Source organism: Pseudophryne corroboree, chromosome 7 (genome assembly GCF_028390025.1).
Source record: "Pseudophryne corroboree isolate aPseCor3 chromosome 7, aPseCor3.hap2, whole genome shotgun sequence".
Taxonomy (NCBI): domain Eukaryota; kingdom Metazoa; phylum Chordata; class Amphibia; order Anura; family Myobatrachidae; genus Pseudophryne; species Pseudophryne corroboree.
The window spans coordinates 511249063-511273855 of NC_086450.1; the positions used below are offsets into that span (position 1 = coordinate 511249063).

Below are 24793 nucleotides of genomic sequence, written 5' to 3' on the forward strand. Positions count from 1 at the left end.
TGTGTGTTTTTAAAAAAATCATCCAGATCCAAAACCAAAACACGAAAGGGTGGTTTTGGCAAAACCAATCCAAAACCAACACACGAGCGGGGAATTAGAACCAAAACACAAAACACGAAAAGTGCCCGCCGCACATCTCTAAATTTTAAAGCCAAAATCGGTGGGTCTGAGAACATCTCTATTGAAGCTGAGCTCTGAGCCTTACCTGTTATATACTGTCATATCCTGTATAGCAGATAGCAAAAGCCAGGATCCATGAAACATGTTCAACTTGAGCCAACATTGCTCCTCTCCCTGCCGTCGCGGATCACATGGTTGTGACATCAGACGTCCTTTAGATCACTTGAATTTAGACACAAGCCTGACCTGATTGTTCCTGTGTTCTCTGCCCAAAACGTTTGGACGGCTGCAAATATTCTTTTATATCTATCTGGCATTGGCCAGCGGATTTCAGGTGATTTTAATCACAAGTAGGCTCTGCTAATTAAAATGATATGCAGTATGTGTATAGGGGATGTAGTTATGATCCTGGTGTTCGGGATCCCGGTCGATCAGCTTACCAACGACGAGATCCCGACCGCCAGTATGCCAGCAGAGAACCTGTGCCGAGTGCATCGAGCCACCGAGCCTGCAGAATGCCGACAGGGATCGACGTCGGTGTGCTGGCCGCCAGGATCCCGATTGTTGGGATCGTGTTACACACTTTTGTATAGTCTTTGTGCGACCACGGCTGTATCTGCATACAAAATGCTACGTTACAGTGTTTGCCATAGATTGATTGCAGCCATGGCGCCATCTTGTTCATGCAAGTCCCCTGCAACCAAAGTTGGTGCAAGCTCTGCAGGAGTCCTAGACAGCACCCCCTTCCCCCCCTCAGAAATGGCACCCCCCCCCCCTCGCGCACCCACTGTTTATCACCGTAGCAGGTGGGAGATAGGGGTGGCATCCACTGTTCCACAGAATGGTGGCGCCAGGCTGTGACATCATAGCACAACATGTTCCCAGTGTAACACTGACATGGAGGAGGAGCAGCCGGCGGCTTCAAAGGTGGAAGATGCTGGCTGCATCTCCTCCTATCCGCAGCCGTCGCTCCATGTGTGGGCACTGCGGGGGCAATAAATACAGTGGTTTTACACTCCGCTTAACCTGTGGTATAGGTTTGCCAAATTATAGTGCTAGCCCTGCCCTCACCCTGCAAAAGCTGGCGCTGTGAGAGCAGCCCAGGAGAAGGGTGGCTGCACGGACCAATAGCAAGCTGCCAGCTCATCGCTGTCGGTGTGTATTCAGGACAGGTAATGAGCCAATTAGACATTGAGGATTTGTTTTCAGAAGATGGGGTTGGAGCTGTGGCCCCCCTACTGTTCTGAGCCCCCAGAGGGTTGTCCCATCAGCCCCTATCATAATCTGCCACTAGATTTTAGACCTGCACACAGAGCAGTATTGGGTCAGGTTGCTCTAAATTGAGCAACTTAGCAGAAGAGTAGGGCAAGCTTTGCTGCACCTAGGGTGGGCATTCTGAGAGTGGGTGGCACGATGGGGCGAGCACCTGATACTCTTCCACCAGCCCTCCTCCCCATCACTGGCTAAGAATGGTATCCAATTAGCCGGGATTCATTTCCGTGGCTAATTTTCCTGCTGGGCGCTCTCCTATCAGCCCCAATAAGCCGCTGCTCAGACCTTCTAATCGGGCATTTTGTTTCACCTGCCTCTACCGGAAAAACACACAGGTTTCACTGAACCTGTGTATTTTCGGGAGAGTATGTATTCTTTTTACAGTAGACCAAATTGGATAACCGGTAAAAAAAATATGGGTGAAAAATCGGGAAAAAACTATGGGGCAGACGTAAGAACGTGCGCTAACTGCTGCTGTTTCCGCCTCCCCGCAATGTATGATGAGGCTTACCACAGGTTTTGAAGGAAGGCACTTTGCGCATGCAGCAAGTTCGTCTGCGACGCTGTGCCAATAGGAAGTCGATGCCTACCAGATGTATTACCGATGAGATGGCTCCTCACCGCACGTTATGTCCCTTGTGTCTCTTCGCCATGTCTTGGCTGGCGTTGGTCTTTTTTTAAAGGTTTTTTTTACCGTCCTTTAAAATAACTTTATTGTTCGCCGCCAACACGTCTCCCCTGCAGCCTCAGACGTCACCCCCACACGTCTCCTCAATGCCCGGCACCAAGCAGCGTCCTCACAGCCTAACCGCGCATGCGCTGCTTCCCTCTGCGTGGCTCACTGGGAGCTGAGGTGACGGCGCATGCGCGCTACTACAGCTTGCGGCGATAACAGTCTGCCTGATGTGGGAGGACGCGTATCAGGGGACAGGTGACATAGCGCCCTCCCACATCGGCGGGGAACTATATAATACATTGTGGCGGCGGGTCCGAACATATCACCGCGACGTCGGCCAAACGTCGCTGTTCCGCCCCCCCCCCCGTGCCCAGCGTCCGCCTCCGCCCTGTCAATCAGGCCGTCAGGCATGCGCTGGCGCACTGCGGCGCCGGCGCAGTTCTGACCCGATCGCACCGCTGCGATAAACTGCGGCGTGCGATCGGGTCAGCATGACCCCCTATGTGGGAGTGTATTTTAGCATAGCAAGGCTGCGATCCCTGCAAAACAAGACCAGCCCTGGACATACTTACCCTGTGCGACGGATCCAGCGATGATGGGCTCGGCTTTGACGTCAGACATCCGCCCTCCGTTCGCCTGGACACGCCTGCGTTTTCCTTACCACTCCCCGAAAACGGTCTCCAACGGTCCGTTGGATAGCCGCTGCGACTGCTTTTTCCACTGTCAGCGTCGTTGCCCGGCGATGGCGCAGTAGTGACCCGGTCGCAGCTGTGCGAATAAAAGCACGGTGCGATCGGGTCGGAATGACCCCCAAGGCTGGCTGAGTCTGAGCAAGGAAGCAAAGTAATAGCGTAATCACGTATCGGTTTGCCTACAACCATTTGCTGGGTCAGGCTCCTATATCATTTTGCTCAGGGCCAGCTCGATGTAAAGGCCCCAGCTAACATACTGTATAAACTCTATCAGAACTTGCAACCGGCTTACGCAAACTGTGTCTTTCCAGCTGTTGTGGAACTACAAGCCCCAGCAACTCTAAATGCTGCCAAGACATGCTGAGCCTTGTGCTGCCACATTAGCTGGGAGTGTGAGTAACCACAGCTCATCTGTTTCTACACTGTAGTAATCCATCTGTGTAATAGTGATCATCCCTGACATAGCTATGGGCTGGATAATGTATGGTTGGTTCTTTAGGCCACTTGGATCTAGCATCTACCGATAAAGCATCGCTGCCCGGATCTGGTTGCCAGGCAACAGCCCGGCCCACACTTTGCAAGCGCTTAGGAAAAGTGATTGGGTTGCCCAGGCAACGGCTCAACCTGACACGCACGCCTGAGTCTGTGGAACGCAGGCTCCTTCCTGTTTCCGGGTTGTAACCAGAAGTCCCCGTTGCCTGGAAACCACAAGCTCAGTTTGACAGTTTGAGCTCTTTACATTGTCAGACAGTGCCCATATAACTTGTATACCCCTTGCCTTATATATATATCTGCCCCTCCCCCATTGTAATAACCCCCCCACTGTACACAGCATGCATGCTAGATACATTGTTGCATGATGATTCTATGTATCTGACTGAGATCTCATCACATACAGTCATGTAACAGTTTACATTTATTAAATAGATATAGTCACAGCTGCAATATTCATGAGCTGCCCATATGGCATATCCACTATAACACATGCTGGTCAAGTTATTGAATCTCATCTCCTGCTCAGCATAGAAAATAAATGTATTGATTGATTACCTATAGACTGGGGTGCACATTGCAATCTGTTCATGGCATCACTTATTTGCACCAAGCACCAAAGCAGAGGAACAGTAATAATGAAAATAATAAATTAATAATAATTAAAAAAAAAAGTAAATTGCAAATTAAATTCAGATGTTTAAAAATCTAATTTTTTAAAAAATACCTATTTATTAAAATCAATTGCGCCAATCATCAGTATAAAGTGATCTTAGTTATAAGCCCTGTGCTCCTGTAGATGCAGCTCCCTCTATCCCCATAAGCTGTCCCCAGCTCCTCCCTGCATGTCTACACAATAGTCCTCCATAGCAACCCCTGTCCCTGCTGTACACAGAGACTGGTGCCTGGTGCCAGCCCTCCTGCCTGGGATACTGCAGTCATGGACTCCTCTAAAGACAGCAGCCTCTCTCTGAAGGAGCAGGTCAGGCAGCTGAGCAATGAGAATGTGAGTATATCAGAGCACAGAGAGACATCTGCCTGTAGATGAATGCACAGTGACCGTGTAACGGCGTCAGTGCATAAGCCGCTCACGGTTACAGACTGTGTGGTGCTGCGAGCTATAACTACTACAGTACATAGCATGCTTGGGGCTCAATCCAGTTAGGCGCGAGTTGGGTCCTGCGAGCTGTTCTCACGGCGAACTGGCATTCACAATTCAATTACAAACTCGCAGCGAATTTTCACAGCAAAGTTAAATGTTTCTGCGTTCACAGCCAGCCCTGAGCAGGAAAAAGGTAGGGACTCCAGTGAGAGCTTTATTCAAAGGTAAACATGTCAGGACACAGGGCGGAACCTCTGGTACACCTGCGGGACAGGTACGTGAGGTGTGAATGATGGGGGACAGGTACGTGGAGGTGTAATAATGTGGGACAGGTGTGTTGGGGTGTAAATGATTCGGGACATGTATGTATAGGTGTAAATGATACGGGACGTGTATGTTGGGGTGTAAATGATACGGGACATGTATGTAGAGGTGTAAGTGATACGGGACGTGTATGTTGGGGTGTAAATGATACGGGACATGTATGTAGAGGTGTAAGTGATGGGGGACAGGTATATAGAGGTGTAAATGATGGGGGACATGTATGTAGAGGTGTAAATGATACGGGACATGTATATATAGGTGTAAATGATACGGGACATGTATGTTGGGGTGTAAATGATTCGGGACATGTATGTGTAAATGATACGGAACATGTATGTAGAGGTGTAAATGATACAGGACAGGTATGTAGAGGTGTAAATGATTCGGGACATGTATGTAGAGGTGTAAATGATACGGAACATGTATGTAGAGGTGTAAATGATACAGGACAGGTATGTAGAGGTGTAAATGATACAGGACAGGTATGTAGAGGTGTAAATGATACGGAACATGTATGTAGAGGTGTAAATGATACGGGACAGGTATGTAGAGGTGTAAATGATATGGGACATGTATGCTGTGGTGTAAATGATACAGGACATGTATGTAGAGGTGTAAATGATACAGGACAGGTATGTAGAGGTGTAAATGATACGGGACATGCATGCTGGGGTGTAAATGATACGGGGCATGTATGTTGGGGTGTAAATGATACGGGACAGGCATGTTGGGGTGTAAATGATACGGGACATGTATACAGAGGTGTGAATGATACGGGACAGGCATGTTGGGGTGTAAATGATACGGGACAGGCATGTTGGGGTGTAAATGATACGGGACAGGCATGTTGGGGTGTAAATGATACGGGACATGTATACAGAGGTGTGAATGATACGGGACATGTATGTTGGGGTGTAAATAATACGGGACAGGCATGTTGGGGTGTAAATGATACGGGACATGTATACAGAGGTTTGAATGATACGGGACATGTATGTAGAGGTGTAAATGATACGGGACATGTATGTAGAGGTGTGAATGATACGGGACATGTATGTAGAGATGTGACTGATACGGGACATGTATGTAGAGGTGTAAATGATACGGGACATGTATGTAGAGGTGTGAATGATACTGGACATGTATGTAGAGGTGTGAATGATACGGGACATGTATGTAGAGGTGTAAATGATACGGGACATGTGTATATATAGGTGTAAATGATACGGGACATGTATGTTGGGGTGTAAATGATTCGGGACATGTATGTAGAGGTGTAAATGATATGGAACATGTATGTAGAGGTGTAAATGATACAGGATAGGTATGTAGAGGTGTAAATGATACAGGACAGGTATGTAGAGGTGTAAATGATACGGAACATGTATGTAGAGGTGTAAATGTGACGGGACAGGTATGTAGAGGTGTAAATGATACGGGACATGTATGCTGTTGTGTAAATGATACAGGACATGTATGTAGAGGTGTAAATGATACAGGACAGGTATGTAGAGGTGTAAATGATACGGGACATGCATGTTGGGGTGTAAATGATACGGGGCATGTATGTTGGGGTGTAAATGATACGGGACAGGCATGTTGGGGTGTAAATGATACGGGACATGTATACAGAGGTGTGAATGATACGGGACAGGCATGTTGGGGTGTAAATGATACGGGACAGGCATGTTGGGGTGTAAATGATACGGGACATGTATACAGAGGTGTGAATGATACGGGACATGTATGTTGTGGTGTAAATGATACGGGATAGGCATGTTGGGGTGTAAATGATACGGGACATGTATACAGAGGTTTGAATGATACGGGACATGTATGTAGAGGTGTAAATGATACGGGACATGTATGTAGAGGTGTGAATGATACGGGACATGTATGTAGAGGTGTGACTGATACGGGACATGTATGTAGAGGTGTAAATGATACGGGACATGTATGTAGAGGTGTGAATGATACTGGACATGTATGTAGAGATGTGAATGATACGGGACATGTATGTAGAGGTGTGAATGATACGGGACATGTATGTAGAGGTGTGAATGATACGGGACGTGTATGTAGAGGTGTAAATGATACGGGACGTGTATGTTGGGGTGTAAATGATATGGGACATGTATGTAGAGGTGTACATGATATGGGACATGTATGTAGAGGTGTAAATGATACAGGACATGTATGTAGAGGTGTAAATGATACGGGACATGTATATATAGGTGTAAATTATACGGGACATGTATGTTGGGGTGTAAATGATTCGGGACATGTATGTAGAGGTGTAAATGATACGGAACATGCATGTAGAGGTGTAAATGATACGGGACATGTATGTAGAGGTGTAAATGATACAGGACAGGTATGTAGAGGTGTAAATGATACGGGACATGTATGTAGAGGTGTAAATGATACAGGACAGGTATGTAGAGGTGTAAATGATACAGAACATGTATGTAGAGGTGTAAATGATACAGGACAGGTATGTAGAGGTGTAAATGATACAGGACAGGTATGTAGAGGTGTAAATGATGTGGGACAGGTATGTAGAGGTGTAAATGATACGGGACAGGTACGTAGAGGTGTAAATGATACGGGACATGTATGCTGTGGTGTAACTGATACAGGACATGTATGTAGAGGTGTAATTGATACAGGACAGGTATGTAGAGGTGTAAATGATACGGGACATGCATGTTGGGGTGTAACTCATACAGGACATGTATACAGAGGTGTGAATGATACGGGACATGCATGTTGGGGTGTAAATGATACGGGACATGTATGTAGAGGTGTAAATGATACGGAACATGTATGTAGAGGTGTAAATGATACGGGACATGTATGTAGAGGTGTAAATGATACAGGACAGGTATGTAGAGGTGTAAATGATACGGGACATGTATATTGGGGTGTAAATGATTCGGGACATGTATGTAGAGGTGTAAATGATACAGGACAGGTATGTAGAGGTGTAAATGATACGGAACATGTATGTAGAGGTGTAAATGATACAGGACAGGTATGTAGAGGTGTAAATGATGTGGGACAGGTATGTAGAGGTGTAAATGATGTGGGACAGGTATGTAGAGGTGTAAATGATACGGGACAGGTATGTAGAGGTGTAAATGATACGGGACATGTATGCTGTGGTGTAAATGATACAGGACATGTATGTAGAGGTGTAAATGATACAGGACAGGTATGTAGAGGTGTAAATGATACGGGACATGCATGTTGGGGTGTAAATGATACGGGGCATGTATGTTGGGGTGTAAATGATACGGGACATGTATACAGAGGTGTGAATTATACAGAACATGCATGTTGGGGTGTAAATGATACGGGACAGGCATGTTGGGGTGTAAATGATACGGGACAGGCATGTTGGGGTGTAAATGATACGGGACAGGCATGTTGGGGTGTAAATGATACGGGACATGTATACAGAGGTGTGAATTATACGGGACATGTATGTTGGGGTGTAAATGATACGGGACAGGCATGTTGGGGTGTAAATGATACGGGACATGAATACAGAGGTTTGAATGATACGGGACATGTATGTAGAGGTGTAAATGATACGGGACATGTATGTAGAGGTGTGAATGATACGGGACATGTATGTAGAGGTGTGACTGATACGGGACATGTATGTAGAGGTGTAAATGATACGGGACATGTATGTAGAGGTGTGAATGATACTGGACATGTATGTAGAGGTGTGAATGATACGGGACATGTATGTAGAGGTGTGAATGATACGGGACATGTATGTAGAGGTGTGAATGATACCGGACGTGTATGTAGAGGTGTAAATGATACGGGATGTGTATGTTGGGGTGTAAATGATATGGGACATGTATGTAGAGGTGTACATGATATGGGACATGTATGTAGAGGTGTAAATGATACAGGACATGTATGTAGAGGTGTAAATGATACAGGACATGTATGTAGAGGTGTAAATGATACGGGACATGTATATATAGGTGTAAATGATACGGGACATGTATGTTGGGGTGTAAATGATTCGGGACATGTATGTAGAGGTGTAAATGATACGGAACATGTATGTAGAGGTGTAAATGATACGGGACATGTATGTAGAGGTGTAAATGATACAGGACAGGTATGTAGAGGTGTAAATGATACGGGACATGTATGTAGAGGTGTAAATGATACGGGACATGTATGTAGAGGTGTAAATGATACGGGACATGTATATATAGGTGTAAATGATACGGGACATGTATGTTGGGGTGTAAATGATTCGGGACATGTATGTAGAGGTGTAAATGATACGGAACATGTATGTAGAGGTGTAAATGATACGGGACATGTATGTAGAGGTGTAAATGATACAGGACAGGTATGTAGAGGTGTAAATGATACGGGACATGTATGTAGAGGTGTAAATGATACGGGACATGTATGTAGAGGTGTAAATGATACAGGACAGGTATGTAGAGGTGTAAATGATACAGGACAGGCATGTAGAGGTGTAAATGATGTGGGACAGGTATGTAGAGGTTTAAATGATACAGGACAGGTATGTAGAGGTGTAAATGATACGGGACATGTATGCTGTGGTGTAAATGATACAGGACATGTATGTAGAGGTGTAAATGATACAGGACATGTATGTAGAGGTGTAAATGATACGGGACATGCATGTTGGGGTGTAAATGATACGGGACATGTATGTTGGGGTGTAAATGATACGGGACAGGCATGTTGGGGTGTAAATGATACAGGACATGTATGTAGAGGTGTGAATGATACGGGACATGTATGTAGAGGTGTAAATGATACAGGACATGCAGAGCCGGCCCTAACCAATATGATGCCCTAGGCAAAATTTTGGCTGGTGCCCCCTAGCACCACCGCTGGTTCTGCCTCTGACCTTGCACCTCTTTCCCAGCACCATCACCCCTCACCCATAGCAGTCCTTGTACCCCCTATATTTTAAATAGGAACAATTCGCACATTTGACGCACAGCCCAAAAAGGAGCATCTTCTTGCTCGGAAGGGGCATGGCCACACAATAGTAACCCCAATTCCAATTACGCCACACAGTACTGCAACTTTATTCACATTTTATCTTGCGATAGTGTCCATAATTCATATTACATCCCACAGTAGTATCACTTTACCTTATAAACGTTACTCCTCACAGTAGAGCCCCTTATTCACATTACATCACACTGAATTGCTCCTTATTCACATTACACCACACCTTATTGCTCTTTATTCACGTTAGACGACACAGTAGTGCCCTTTCTATATGCAACGCCACATAGTAGAGCACCTTATACATATAATGCCACACATTAGTAATGCATTTATACACAATTCCACACAGTAATGCCCCTTACACATATGAGACACATTAATGTCCTTATAAACATAATGCACCTTACACATTATGAAAACCTTTATTAATGCCCTTTTACACATAATGTCCCTTACACATATGCCGCACATTATTAATGCCCTTATACACATAATGACACACATAGTGCCCCCTACACATTTGCTGCACATTATTAGTGCCCCTATACACATAATGACACACATACAGTAGTACCCTGTTACACATATGCCGCACATTATTAATGCCCTTATACACATAATGACACACATACAGTAGTGGCCCTTTACACATATGTTGCACATTATTAATGCATTTTTACATGACACACATAATGTTCCTTACACATATTCTGAACACTACTGCACAACCAACCCACTTGCATGCACACAGCACTCACACTGCCACTAACACTGTGACCTCTGCCTCTGCATGGATACAGATGTGTCCTCACAAATCTTGCATCAATGCTAACGTCGGGCACCTTTTTTTTTAATGAAAATGCATCTTATTTGCATCGCTATGTGGCTAGGATGCACAAGCAGCTTCTGCTGATTAAAATGATATGCAGCATGCCTATATTCTGTGTGAGACTGTGGCTGTATCTGCATATGAAATGCTACATACAGAATATAGGCATGCAGCATATCATTTTAATCAGCAGTAGCTGATGATGCCCCTAGGCATATCAAATGCCCTGGGCAATTGCTTAATTTGCCTATGCCTATGGCCGGCTCTGGGGACATGTATGTAGAGGTGTTGTATTGATGGGAGAGAGGTTGCAGAATTTGCAGATGGGAGCTAAAAGTGTTTTTTCCAACTTTTTAAAACTTGTATAAAAACACTGAAAAATCACTTTACATACATTTTTCTGTCCCCTATAATACTGTAAAGAATTTAATTTGCTGAATTTTTTTTTTGTTTACAACAAAATGCAAAAATCACCCATTTGACCCCATATAAGAACCTCCAGTGCTTTCTTAATGGTCACTTACAGCCTTCTGTATGGTCCTGCTATCTCTCTTGTCACATGTTTGGGGTGTGGGATGATTTCCTCACTTTCTCGTGCACTTCTTTCAAGTCACTTATTGTAGAAAAGTCCACGATCTGGCCACAAGTTTCGTAAAGGGCCATTTCTAATTGAAATTAGCATTTCACGGGTGCGTGCGGCGGGCAGTGTACAGTATATGAGTTTTGAGATGCAAATTTGCTTTTGCAAACTTGCATGCAATTGAATTAACCCCTAAGTGTGTCTTGATTTGTGTCATTATAATAGATTACTTCCCCTCGCCAGCTGTAAATAAATGCACCACCTGATTGTGAGTTCCCCTCTGTGTCCTTTGCTGCAATTTCTGTGATGTCATCACTTTCGCCATTACCTGTACAGCGCTGTGTAAAGAATTAGTGATTTACAAATACTGTATATTAATAACAATAAATTAATAAATGAACTTTTCTACAGTGCTACAATTTCTACACACATCTCCTATACAAGCTCTTGTTTGTTTCTTTACCATAGCTTCTCAAAAAAATAATTTTAGCCTATATTGGGTCCAGGTCCTGTAACTACATTTCCACCTAAGGAGGGTATTCAATTAGAGGTGATATTCGATTTTTCCTGATGTTTCACCCATATTTTTTCAGTGAAAAGGTTCAGTGAAACCTGTGAGTTTCCGGGGATTTGGTTTTGCCTGCCTGAGGCAGGTGAAACAAAATCCCTGAAAAGCCAACACAAGCCGCGGCTTTATGGGGCTAATTTGATAACCCCTGGCGAGACAATTAGCCACGATAATTAACCGCGGCTAATTGGATACAACCCTAATTCTCCTTGCACTTCACTATACGCCAGTTGCCTTTATGGTGCAATCTCTGCCCGGGATCACCATGCCACCAAACTGCAGCCAATGAAAGCTGGGAAATGCAATGATGTCAACAGCTGCAGGTGGTGCAAACTCCATTACTATAATACATGCATATAAAATACAATATAAATAAATGTATGTTACATCAGTATTCCAACCTTTTCCTCAGGGTATATGCAGTCTGAAACATTGGTAATGATATAGATAGATAGATAGATAGATAGATAGATAGATAGATAGACTTACACACACACACACACACACACACACACACACACACAGACATATTGGGCTTAATTCAGACCTGATCACAAGAGCAACATTTTTCTCTAATGGGCAAAACCATGTACCATGTACACTGCAGGGGGGGCAGATGTAACATGTGCAGAGAGAGTTAGATTTGGGTGGGGGGTGTTCAAACTGAAATCTAAATTGCAGTGTAAAAATAAAGCAGCCAGTATTTACCCTGCACGGAAACACTATAACCCACCCAAATCTAACTCTCTCTGCACATGTTACATCTGCCCCACCTGCAATGCACATGGTTTTGCCCATTAGAGAAAGATTTTGCTTTTGTGATCCGGTCTGAGGGCCTCATTCAGAGCTGATCGCTTGGGTGCGTTTTTTGTATCCCTGCGATCAGGTAGTCGTCGCCTGCAGGGGGAGGGGGAAATCGCTGTGCAGGGGTGCGATCACATGTGCAGGAGAGCTGTACAAACAGAAGTTTGTACAGTCTCTGCACAGCCCAGGACTTACTCTTCCAGTGCGATGATCGGAGCCGGAGCTGACGTCAGACACTCCCTCCAAACGCCTGGTCTCTCCCGCATTTTTCTGGACACTCTTGTAAAACGGTCAGTTGCCCCCCACAAACGGCCGTTTCCTGTCAGTCACCTTGTGATTGCCCGTGCGATCGCTTTTCTCGCACCATCCCAACGCTACCCCGGCGCTGCGGACCGGCGCGCCTGCGCATTGCGGTGCATACACATGCGCAGTTCAGACCTGATCACCCACTGTGCGAAAACGCACAGCAGCGAGCAGGTTTGAATCGGCTCCTGAAATAGGCCCATAGATGGACAGAAAGATAGATAGATAGATAGATAGATAGATAGATAGATAGATAGATAGATAGATAGATAGACAGAAAGATAGACAGACAGACAGACAGACAGACAGACAGACAGACAGACAGACAGACAGACAGACAGACAGATAGACAGATAGATAGATAGATAGATAGATAGATAGATAGATAGATAGATTCCACCTGCCTCTGCCTTCCGGTAATAGTGGTGTCTGGTAGAATGGTTTGGAGACATGGACAACCCCTGTAACATTACATAACCATGTTTCAGATGACCACATAACTTGCAATGATCTGTGATACTGACGGTACGAGAAACTCAAATGATTCCATGCCCTCTTAGGTACAGCTGCAGGATCGTAATGAGAGGTTGTATGCCAAGCTGAGTGACCTGCAGGACAAGATGGGGAGGCTCGCAGGATCCAAAACTGATCTGTCATCCAGACTTGTGCTGAGTGAGGAGGAGAAGCTGAAGGTATAAGAGTCTGTTCCATAGTGGACGTTACAGTACCGAGCAGGTGTGGGCAACCTGTGGACCCCAGCAGCCCTTCTGGACATAGCCCCAGTATATCCCGTGATAGGTGGAAGCTGATTGGTCTAGTGGTCCCCTTCTATGCTCTTCTCACTGTTTGATACATCACCCCTAATATCCATGTCCTGGCTCTGTTGTTTAATATTGTTCGGTATAAACTATTAATGTGAATACTCATTGTTCTCACAAGGGTCTTCTTACTTTATTTATATCGGTTTAGGTCTAAGACTTTATAGGACTCTATACATATCAGTATTGTATTATATTTCCTGATTTGCAGATTTCCAAAGAGCTGATTGAGCTACAGATAGAGACCAACAAGATAAGGGAACACTATGAGGCTGAAACATTTGAGCTGAAGAACACGGTAAGTTGCACTGAAGGAGTTGGACCTAGCATTGGTGACGTCCTCAGATGGTGTCTCGTTCGTTGATTTGAGATGGTGGATCAGCCTCTACTCTACTGACCACTGTTAGTGTTACAGTAATTCTGGTCAAACACTGGACTGATTATCGTTCAACATCAGGGGGTGCCAAGAAGCATAGACAGCAGGAAATCTAATATATCCTACAGTAGTTGGCGCATTTACACTATAACTGGTTTCATGAATGAGTCAAAGATTATGTGAGAGTTTATCTGACCTGGAAACCTGAGTAATAAGCTCTGACTCCGGTAATTTGGTGTCCAGAGGTTCTTAGGAACATGACCTCTTCATCCCTGTAGATCCTGGCCCTGGAGAACCGTCTCATGACTGTGGAGCTTCATAAGGAGAAGCTGGGTGGTGAGTACGAGGCTGTGAAAGAACGTCTGCAATCTGTGGAGACCAACCGCAAGGAGCTGGCAGATGAATACATCGTTCTGAAGAGTAATTACCTGGCGCTGAGCAAAGAGCATGAGCGGGAGGTATGGACAGTGTCCTATATGCTCTATAAGTCAAAAACATGGAAGGCCAGTTCCACCTGTAAAGAATCTGTTCACTATCCCTTCTCTGTGGAATGTGAACACATTTCTTTCATTCCATTTTTCTTGTCTTTCATTTCTGTATTTTCTATCTCCTAGACATTACCTCACGTTTAGCAAACATATGAAAAGTCTACTTCCCATGGTATGCCAAGATGCCTTCATCCCGCCCTACCCATTCTTTTCGTATAGGTTGCCAAGAATGATGAGCTGAGCATGGAACTTCTCAATCTGGCAAACAGAGGACGTGACGAAAACTACTCACAGTCTCAAGCTCTCGTCAGTGAGGCCTCTGCCGAGCTGGAGAGGGTGCGGGCCATGGTCAACCAAATGTCCTCACGGAAGATCAAGGTATGGGGATCTTCGCCAGAGATAATATAGAGCTAGATTTGAGGACACTCGTGGTGTAATTCTCCAGATGTGCTATCTCTGTGGATTATTTTTGTATATAAAGCTCACAAAACATCACAACCACAAGCAAACTAATAACACTGGCTTCAAAAGTCTTGCAGTTAAAAAATTACTATCTCCAAATGACATCGACAAATATATAAGCCTTTGAGGGATGTAGCTTCCATTTTTATCTGGCAATACAGTGTCACCAACACAGACAGTCAGCCATTTTGTGGCTGGACCTGTTTTTATGAGAATGTAGCCTAACAATTCTCTCAGAGGTAGTGACATTGCTCTAGCCATAAGGTAGTGGTGTTAAGGTTCCTTATAAAATTACAGAATCAGTTTTAATGAATATTGGTCCATCCCACAAAATGGCTGCCAGCCGGCCACAAATATTACCATATTTCCATCAGTTAAAAAAGCATTACTACTAAACAGTGTCTGGACATGTACCAATAGATGACCAACACCTCCCACAGGTTATCAGAATAGCTCTGTTACTCACTAATGGGGAGGTGTACCAAACATTGGAGGGAAATAAAATGGAGAGAGATAAAGTAACAACCAATCAGCTCCTATAATTTTTTTTTACAGGGTTGGTATCGGGAGACCAGCGTTTGGGATCCCATACCAACCCCGGGATCCCGATCTCCAGATTGCTGGCGGGGAAGGGTGGGGTTGGGGGTTGCTTCGGGGGGTGAGCGCAGGGAAGCTCCTTGCAGGCTCAGTGGCTCGCCACAGGTTCTATTCCCACTCTATGGGTGTTGTGGACACCCACCAGTGGGAATAGTCCCTGTCAGTCGGCATGACGACTGTCGAGCTGGCCAGAGATCGGGATTCCGGCATCTGTATAGTGACTGGTGGGATCCCGACCGCCAGTCACATGACTACATCCCCATTTTTTAAGGGCTGTGGGGTCTATTCAATTGAAGTCGGAACTGCCGTCTAGTTGGAAAGATGACCGTTTCTGACTTTTTTAGGTCCAATCATGATTCGACCTATTCAATTGGGCTGCCATTTTTCTGACTTGTCTGCAATTCCGACTTGTCAGAAAACATGTGGATCGGCGGATTAGCCGCGGATCCACGTGTATTGTCGGATTTGCGGCCAAATCCGACAGGTTTTAGTCCATTTTTTCAACAATGTCAATCCAACTTTAAAAAAAAGTCGGATTGGCATTGTCGAAAATGGGCAAAACCAGTCGGATTTGCCGGCAAATGAAATAATGCATTGTCGGATCCTCTCCGTCAGATTGCATTGAATAGACCCCTGTGTTTGAGAAAATGAGTTAGTAGCTGATTGGTTGCTACTTTATCTCTGTCCAAGATTTGATAACTTTCCCCCTAGCAGCCATATGTGTTGCTGCACACCACATTTTACGTCACTGACTTCTCCCAGTTTAAAGAGCTGAATGTCATATCAGATTACTTTATATTTTGTTACCTGTGTACTCTGCATGCTTTTCTTTAAAAAAAACCTGTAGAAATAATACGAGCGATCCATTTTCATTATAAATGTGTATAATATCAGTATATTCAGCGTCCTGTCACCTACTTTCTAAGAGGGTCATGGCGGATTCTGGGCCTCATTCAGACTGCATTGCAAACGCAACTGAGCATTTTCTGGGGTGTCGGGGAAACGGGGGGGGGGGGGTTTTGGAGGCGTTTTAAAGGCAGCTGTCACCACGCTCTAATTGCGTTGCGATCGCAATTATAGTGTGACCGCAGTGGGTGGGTCGCATGCTGGACGGCCTTGGCCTGCGATGGGCGCCCCCAGCATGCAATTAATAAGATTGCAGAATCTACTACTCTTACTGAATCAGACCCTCTGTTCAGTAAATTATTGTAAAACTGATGTGACTCAGAAGGTATTATCCATTTTTCACATTCAAAGCGCGCTGGGACTTGTAGTGCTATAACCACCGGAGAGCCACAGGTTTACATATGCCTTATAAGCTTTCTCTTTTTAAGTGCATGCAAGCTAGCTTATTAAACTTTGTGTAAAAGATGTATTTAACCTTAAAATGTATTTATTTGCAGCCAGAAGAGCTTGTTGCTTCTGAACATGAGCGAAGGAAATTAGAGAGAAATGTGAGTTGTGTTTATAAGCCTATTCTTAACTTAAGGGGGTCATTCTTACTATAATAGAGCTGCAGTGCCAGGACAAGCGCCCAGTGTAAGGATGGCAGACTGTTGCTCCCTTAATTGTCACATGACCTAGTCACATGGTGCACTGTCTAGTAATGTTGTGTATGGAATGACTTTATAGACACATTGGATTCCTCCAAGGCTTGTAGTGAACATTCATCCAGCACATCTGTCCAACCGTCTCCCTGCCTCTGACTAGCAGCAATATTGGAGGTCATACTCCCTATCATCTATATCCGTTTACCAGCCAATGTCTGGACTTTGTGTCATTGCAGCTTCTCGGCAACCAAGATGAAATCAAGGAAGAGATTGAGAGCATGAAAAAGATCCACACCACCCAGCAACAGAAATTAGAGGAGCGTGTGTAAGTCCCAACGGCAAACCATAAGGGCAGTCATGCCTACCATCCATCCTGATCTAAAAGTCAGGACCCATTAAGTTGCACAGTCGCTCCATACAGGTCTTGCTCCTGATCCCAGTAGTCATGTCATAGAACATTACTATCAGTAGTACAATAGTATGTGCATGGGGAATGACAGGACTGCTGTCCCAGAAAAAAAGGGACTGCTTGGGGGGGAGGGGAGGGGCACGGGGGGAGGACTGTGGTGTCACATGGGGCTCTAGAGTTTCCACAGTCACCAAACTCCACCATTGTGAAGTGGTCAGTGTCCCTCTGTCACAGGGGACCGGCTGAGCTAGAACCTGAAGTGTTCGGACTTGTATTTACATATGCTTTGCCACTGAGTGCACGCTTTTGTTCTCTGGTGTCAGCCATTCCCAGCTATGGGAGGCCATTTGCAAGATGTCTTATGTGCTTTACAAGGTCTCTTTCACGATCAGTCCTTACCGGTGAAGCCTTCAGCGCTGATAGCTGCTGAAACTCTTTAAGAAAATATAACATTTTAGATGCTTGAAGTACTACTAACAACGGCATGAGATGAGTGATGTAAGCAAATCTGTACAATGTATATAAAAGATAACTATGAACTGTTATTTGCAGGGTGGCTATGGGTAAGGAGCTACAGGAGGCAAAAAGAGCCATTCGCAACACCCAGCACAAGATGGCCGAACAGTCAGCGGTGAGTGTCCTGTCTTATTCCCAGACTTCTTATTTCCAGAGATGGATCATCCACAATCACCCCAGGCTCCTGCATTAAAATGTTAATGCTTGTTTTCTTTACATGGTTGGGAGGATGGTGGCCCCAAACTGGAATCTTTCTTAGGGCCCCATGGGGGCTCTTTGCTTACTCTACCTGTAATGAGAACGCAGCACCTGATCATGTGTGACCCTCACACCACTCTGCATGCCCCCCTTCCTTTCTTGTATTATTTACTCTGTCCATCTGGAGGACTAAGATTTGTGTGAGGCCAGCTGTGATTTTAGGGACCCGTAACTTACAGCTAGCCTGGGTGCTGTGCAATACTCAGGTGAGAATCCCGCCATTGTGAATGAGAGCGGCCATATTGCTTCCTGAGAGGAAATCTCTCAGACATTGCCAGAGGAGGGACAATAAATGGGTGCTGGCCGTCACCCAGAACAGAGGGCGGTTGGGTTTATTGGCTATGCAGGTCCGTTACTCAGGAAATACGCTCAGAAGTAACATCTCAGCTTGTTCCTCAGGTTCTCCTGACGTCTCAGGGCCAGCTGAAGGAAGTCGAGGCAGAAAACTCCCGCCTCCAACTGCAGCTGAAGGAGCTCAATGAGGAATATCGCTCCCGTCTCAACCGCTATATCCAGGATCTGGCTGTAAGAGTGTGCCCTAGTCCTTCCATAGCCATGTTCTTACAGTATAGGGCAGGGGTGGGGAACCTTTTTTCTACCAAGGGCCATTTGGATATTTATACAATCCTTCGGGGGCCATACAAAAATTATCAACTTAAAAATTAGCCTGCCCCCAGTAGGTCTGCCCCCATTAGATATGACCCCAAGTAGCGCCTCTTACACACACACATTAAAAGAAAGAGAAAACACAATACTCACCAGCCCCGCTCCTGCTTCCAGACCCTTGCCCTCTACCTGGCTGCCCGCTCCTCAGAACTATGGGAGAGACGTCATGACATCTCTCCCATAGCACCGCACAGGCACACACGCACACTGCCAGAGCCGGAGCTCAGGAGTGAGCTCCTACCTCCGGCTGCTGCTGAGGGGAAGAAGACGGGCGCCCGCTAGTAACAAAATCTCAGCCGGTGCCCGGCATCTCCAATGGTTAGGTGAGCCTGGGAGGGCCGGATCAAGTGGCTTTGTGGGCCTTATACGGCCCTCTGGCCTGAGGTTCCCCACCCCTGGTATAGGGTCTACATTTGTGGACTCCACCCTATTATGATGATGAAATTTACACTTTATGCATCTTTACATGAATATAAATGTCTGTATTGATTTGGGTACATGATAAGAGGGATGGCGACATTGCACATGGTGCCTCAGGCTAATGTAATGTAAATATTGTAAGTAGAGAAGTTAGTACAAGGTTTGCAGACATATGCACAGGTCATCCTACTATTACCAGGCGTCTCTATAATAAGCTGGTGCATAACTGTAAGAGTGTAACCCTGCTGGCTAAGAACCGTTACATACTGTAGGTTTGTATTGTACTGTCCGTAGGAGTACGTGGACGGGAACTTGAGAGGGACGGGTGGTCAAGTGGACCCAGCCCGAATGAAGCAGTTTGTGGACAGTATGATGAGTGATATCAAAGCCTCTCACAGGTCCAGAGAGGAGCAGCTGGCCAACGCAACGCGGCAGTACAAGAAGCGGATGCAAAACCTGGTCAAGAAGCACGAGAACCTGCTTATTGCGTACCGGTGAGAGCTGCTTGGTGTCCGCTGTTCAGCAGTGATTCCCAAACTCAGCCCTCACGCCCCTCTAACATTCCAGGTTTTATGGCTATCCAGGCTTAAGCACAGATGGTAAAATGAAATGACTGAGGTACGTTTTCTTACTTTTGCACAAGCATGGATATCCCTAAATCTGGTCTGTTGGGGAGGGGGGGGGGGGGGCGTGAGGTCAGAGTATGGGAAACACACAGTCCTATTTCTGACTGACATGTGTAGTTACGCCCATCTGAGACTGGTTCATTACTGATAGGAAGACTTACTCCAGCCTGAGAATGGTTCCTTTCTGAGAGGACAGGAGGACTTACACCAGTCTGAAACTAGTTGCTTTCTGACTGACAGGTGGACTTACACCTGCCTGAGACTGGTTCCTTTCAGACTGACAGGTGGACTTCCATCTGCCTGAGACTAGTTCCTGACTGACAGCAGTTTTAACACCAGCCTGAAACTGGTTCCTTTCTGAATGATATTAGGACTTACACCAGCCTGAGACTGGTTCATTCCTGACTGACAGGAGTACTAACACCAGCCTGAGACTGGTTCTTTTCTGAGAGGACTGGAGGACTTACACCAGCCTGAGACTGGTTCCTTTCTGAGAGGACTGGAGGACTTACACCAGTCTGAGACTGGTTCCTTTCTGAGGACAGGAGGACTTACACCAGCCTGAAACTGGTTCCTTTCTGAATGATATTAGGACTTACACCAGCCTGAGACTGGTTCATTCCTGACTGACAGGAGTACTAACACCAGCCTGAGACTGGTTCCTTTCTGAGAGGACAGGAGGACTTACACGAGCCTGAGACTGGTTCCTTTCTGACAGGAGGACGTACACCAGCCTGAGATTGGTCCCTTACTGAGAGGACAGGAGGACTTACACCAGCCTGAGACTGGTTCCTTTCTAAGAGGACAGGAGGACGTACACCAGCCTGAGACTGGTTCCTTTCTGACTGACAGGAGGACGTACACCAGCCTGAGACTGGTTCCTTTCTGAGAGGACAGGAGGACTTACACCAGCCTGAGACTGGTTCCTTTCTGACTGACAGGAGGACGTACACCAGCCTGAGACTGGTTCCTTTCTGAGAGGACAGGAGGACTTACACCAGCCTGAGACTGGTTCCTTTCTGACTGACAGGAGGACGTACACCAGCCTGAGACTGGTTCCTTTCTGACTGACAGGAGGACGTACACCAGCCTGAGACTGGTTCCTTTCTGAGAGGACAGGAGGACGTACACCAGCCAGAGACTGGTTCCTTTCTGACTGACAGGAGGAGCTGCACCTACCTTGCATTTTCTGCTGACGAGATGAGAAACACCTTACCTGTTAGACCACGATTGGCCTGCCTGTCTTAGTGTCTTCCAACTGCACTAACAGACCATGTAATGCTGGTGAGCTGGTTGGTGGCCCGAGTGCTGAATTTGACAACTCAGTTGTGGAGCCATATTGTACTCTGATTCTGTCGCTCATCGCACGGGCCGAGCAGCCTAGTTGTACATCGTGTGTTCAGCTTAATGTTAGTGATTATAGAGAAGAATTGGCGTAATGAGCCCATTAGACACAGCGGGGAGTGACAGGTCTGTTCCCATGTCTTCCAGCATGCAGAGAGAGCAAATCCTGGCATTGGGCAATAGCGATGTGGACCCCGGCCCCCCTGAACATCATTTCACCATCACTGACCCTGAGCTTCAGACTCAGTCCACAATGGAGTTAAACCGACTGCGAGAGGACAAGGCCTTACTAGAAACTCAGATCCAGGACCTCAAGGAGAAGGTAGGTAAGAGGTGGTGCGATCTTCAGTAAGACCTAAACAGTAACGAGTCTACAATAACAACATTGCCACAATATAAGCTAAAATGTACAAAAGGCTACAGGATCACTTACACAAAGAAACAAACTCACCCAGAGTAAGGTCCATCTCATTCTACAGACAGGACTTCGAATGGACATTTTCATAACTGTGGCATGGTGTTGGGTGCAACTGTTCATGGATTTCTCTGTTTACTGTAGCTGGTTTATCATTCACAGAAGGACCGGATAGTAGAGACATGAGTGGGATTAAATACCCTATATATCATTTATGGAATTATCTGTGTCAGTCTTACAAACTGATGGTATTAGGCAGTGTGGCATGGAGAAGAAAAAGATATTAGAAGGTTAAATATTCCCATCTCTAACTGCGCTCTTTTATTTTGCAGCGAAGATTACATGAAAATACAGCATCTAATAAACAGTAAGTGAGCATCAATATTGTTATAGCGATGAGTCAGGCTGATGCCAGCGTTGCCAGGGAGCAAAGACGGAGGAATAACTGGAAAACGTTACTGTGAGAAATCATTGCCAGGAACTAAGCTAGGCCAATGTTGTGGAGAAGAGTGGGATACACTTGGCACTTCTTCCAAAGTGCTTTTAACTCCTTCACTAACTATTAACCCCCTGCCTCGTTTTAATACTGTGGCCCAGATTTATCCAGCCTTGGAGAGTGATAAATGGCAAAAAAGTGACAAATTACCAAACAATCAGCTCCTAACTGCCATGTTACAGGCTGTTTGAAATATGACAGTTAGTAGCTGATTGGTTGATACTTTATCACCGTGCAATTTATCACTCTCCAAGGCTTGATAAATCTGGGCCTGTGTATGTATGCTGCTGCTATATAAATAAATGTAAATAATAATAGTAATAATAATGATAAATCACTAGATACATTTTGGGTTCCACTGCTGGTTTCTAAGCAGAAAACGCTACGCCAAATATCCAAATCTATATTCCATGGGGCAATACCTCCTAGATTTCAAGATGACATTTCTTGTGTCTAAATTCTGGCCACTACCTAGGAGACTGAGTATAACATAACGACACCAGACATGCGGAGTAACACTCATCTTTATTCACCAGGGCAGGGCAGTACGGGCAGCTGAATGAAGAAAGCTGGGCACAGATCAGGAAAGAGCTGCGTGAATTCACCCACAATACTCAGGTGTGCATCAGTGCCAACGTCGCCTTATCGCCACGCCCGGACCACTCAGAATAGTTCCACAAAGTTATTATAGCAGTCTCATGACATCACACAAGATGTGAACGTGGATTTTATGTTGTGATTTTCATTTATAAATGTGTTATCTACAGTATACAGACCCCTATAGCAGATGCCATGAAGTGGATGAAAGCTATATTCTAATATTGGCCCTCATTCCGAGTCCTTCGCTCGGTAAATTTAATTGCATCGCAGCGATTTTCCGCTTAGTGCGCATGCGCAATGTCCGCACTGCGACTGCGCCAAGTAAATTTACTATGAAGATAGTATTTTTACTCACGGCTTTTTCATCGCTCAGGCGATCGTAGTGTGATTGACAGGAAATGGGTGTTACTGGGCGGAAACAGGCCATTTTATGGGCGTGTGGGAAAAAACGCTACCGTTTCCGGAAAAAACGCAGGAGTGGCCGGAGAAACGGGGGAGTGTCTGGGCGAACGCTGGGTGTGTTTGTGACGTCAAACCAGGAACGACAAGCACTGAACTGATCGCAGATGCCGAGTAAGTATGAAGCTACTCTGAAACTGCTAAGAGGTGTGCTAATCGCAATATTGCGAATACATTGTTCGCAATTTTAAGATGCTAAGATACACTCCCAGTAGGCGGCGGCTTAGCGTGAGCAACTCTGCTAAAATCGCCTTGCGAGCGAACAACTCGGAATGAGGGCCATTATTATTCAGTTGGTACCAATAATTTGCCTGGGTTTCTTCTGATTTACCCTCAAGGAGGATCTGGAGAAGGAGAGGAGTCAGCTGCTGTCAAGGGCGGTTGTAGCAGAGGAACAGGTGGCAGAATTGCAGGAGTATGTAGATAAACACTTAGGAAGGTGAGTAAAACGTTATGGTCTATTCTAGTCAAGGTGTGTAGAACTCCATGATTTTTACTAGTCAGAGTGTGTAGAATTATATGGTCTACTAGTCACGGTAAGCAGAACAATATGGTCTTTAGTAGTCAGGGTGAGAAGAACTATATGGTCTTTACTAGTTAAGGTGAACAAAACACTATGGTCTTTACTAGTCAAGGTTAAAAGAACTCGATGGTCTTTACTAGCGAAGGTGAGTAGAACTCTATGGTCTTTACTAGCGAAGGTGAGCAGAACTCAATGTTCTTTACTAGTCAGTGTGAGTGGGACTCTATGGTCCTTACTTGTCAAGGTGAGCAGCACTCTATGCTCTTTTATAGTCAAAGTGAGCAGAACTTGATGGTCTTTACTAGTCATGTGGCAGATTATCCTCACTGGGTTCTGGTATATTTATAGAGGTGTATCTCATTTCCCCATAGGTACAAACAGGAGATCATGCGCCTGCGGAAACTCCTGGGCAACGAGGGTCCAAGAGCCATCAGCGCTGATGCTCCCCAGTCTTTTCTTTCTCGAGGTCTAAGGAGAACTAGCCATGAGATGTGATCCCCCTCTTGTGGCTGTCATCAGTACTGCAGACCAGCCATATGCTGAGAATGCAGATTGCGTCTATCACATCTGATTTAAATTGTATGACCTAACAAACGTCTCACATATATATTATTTTCATAAGAGATTTGTGTTGGAGCCTGGAAACTGGCTAACAATCATTAAATAATTTATTTTTACATAAACCCTATACATATTTTTTTTACATATATTGAACCACTTCAGCCTTGCAAATGACGTACTGTACTTTACAGAGCTGGTATCTCAGAGGAGAACATATTAAATGATACAGTAACGCAACGTGTCTGGTGTGCACCGCAGATGAGGGACACCCTTTTCCCCTTTTACATTGGGTATTTCATGATATTGAGGCAGTCTAATGTTCCGCTTTCATAGTTTATTGCACATAATGTGCCACTAATGTGTGAACAGAATAAGCAAAAAACTGCCAGGGGTGGGGGGTCAATGAGCTAGGTGGGCGT

At 45.4% G+C, this 24793-nt stretch overlaps 1 protein-coding gene across 2 annotated transcripts in view; it reads left to right on the forward strand.

Moving 5' to 3' along the window:
• The window catches only part of CCDC78 (coiled-coil domain containing 78), a 42149-nt gene extending 17653 nt beyond the window's left edge, over positions 1 to 24496 (forward strand). Inside the window, exons 1-15 of one of the 2 annotated variants that reach the window (XM_063935454.1) lie at positions 4146 to 4258; positions 13351 to 13482; positions 13820 to 13906; positions 14263 to 14442; positions 14692 to 14850; positions 16935 to 16985; positions 17318 to 17406; positions 18043 to 18121; positions 18664 to 18789; positions 19645 to 19844; positions 21468 to 21642; positions 22068 to 22102; positions 22768 to 22849; positions 23629 to 23729; positions 24185 to 24496. In XM_063935454.1, coding sequence (XP_063791524.1) covers positions 4193 to 4258; positions 13351 to 13482; positions 13820 to 13906; positions 14263 to 14442; positions 14692 to 14850; positions 16935 to 16985; positions 17318 to 17406; positions 18043 to 18121; positions 18664 to 18789; positions 19645 to 19844; positions 21468 to 21642; positions 22068 to 22102; positions 22768 to 22849; positions 23629 to 23729; positions 24185 to 24308 — 1686 coding nt within the window. In that variant the 5' untranslated portion in view covers positions 4146 to 4192 and the 3' untranslated portion in view covers positions 24309 to 24496. Of the gene's footprint in view, positions 1 to 4145; positions 4259 to 13350; positions 13483 to 13819; positions 13907 to 14262; positions 14443 to 14691; positions 14851 to 16934; positions 16986 to 17317; positions 17407 to 18042; positions 18122 to 18663; positions 18790 to 19644; positions 19845 to 21467; positions 21643 to 22067; positions 22103 to 22767; positions 22850 to 23628; positions 23730 to 24184 lie in introns of those variants that run through there. The other variant, XM_063935453.1, reaches the window with a different exon arrangement.
• The last annotated feature ends 297 nt before the right edge of the window (positions 24497 to 24793 follow it).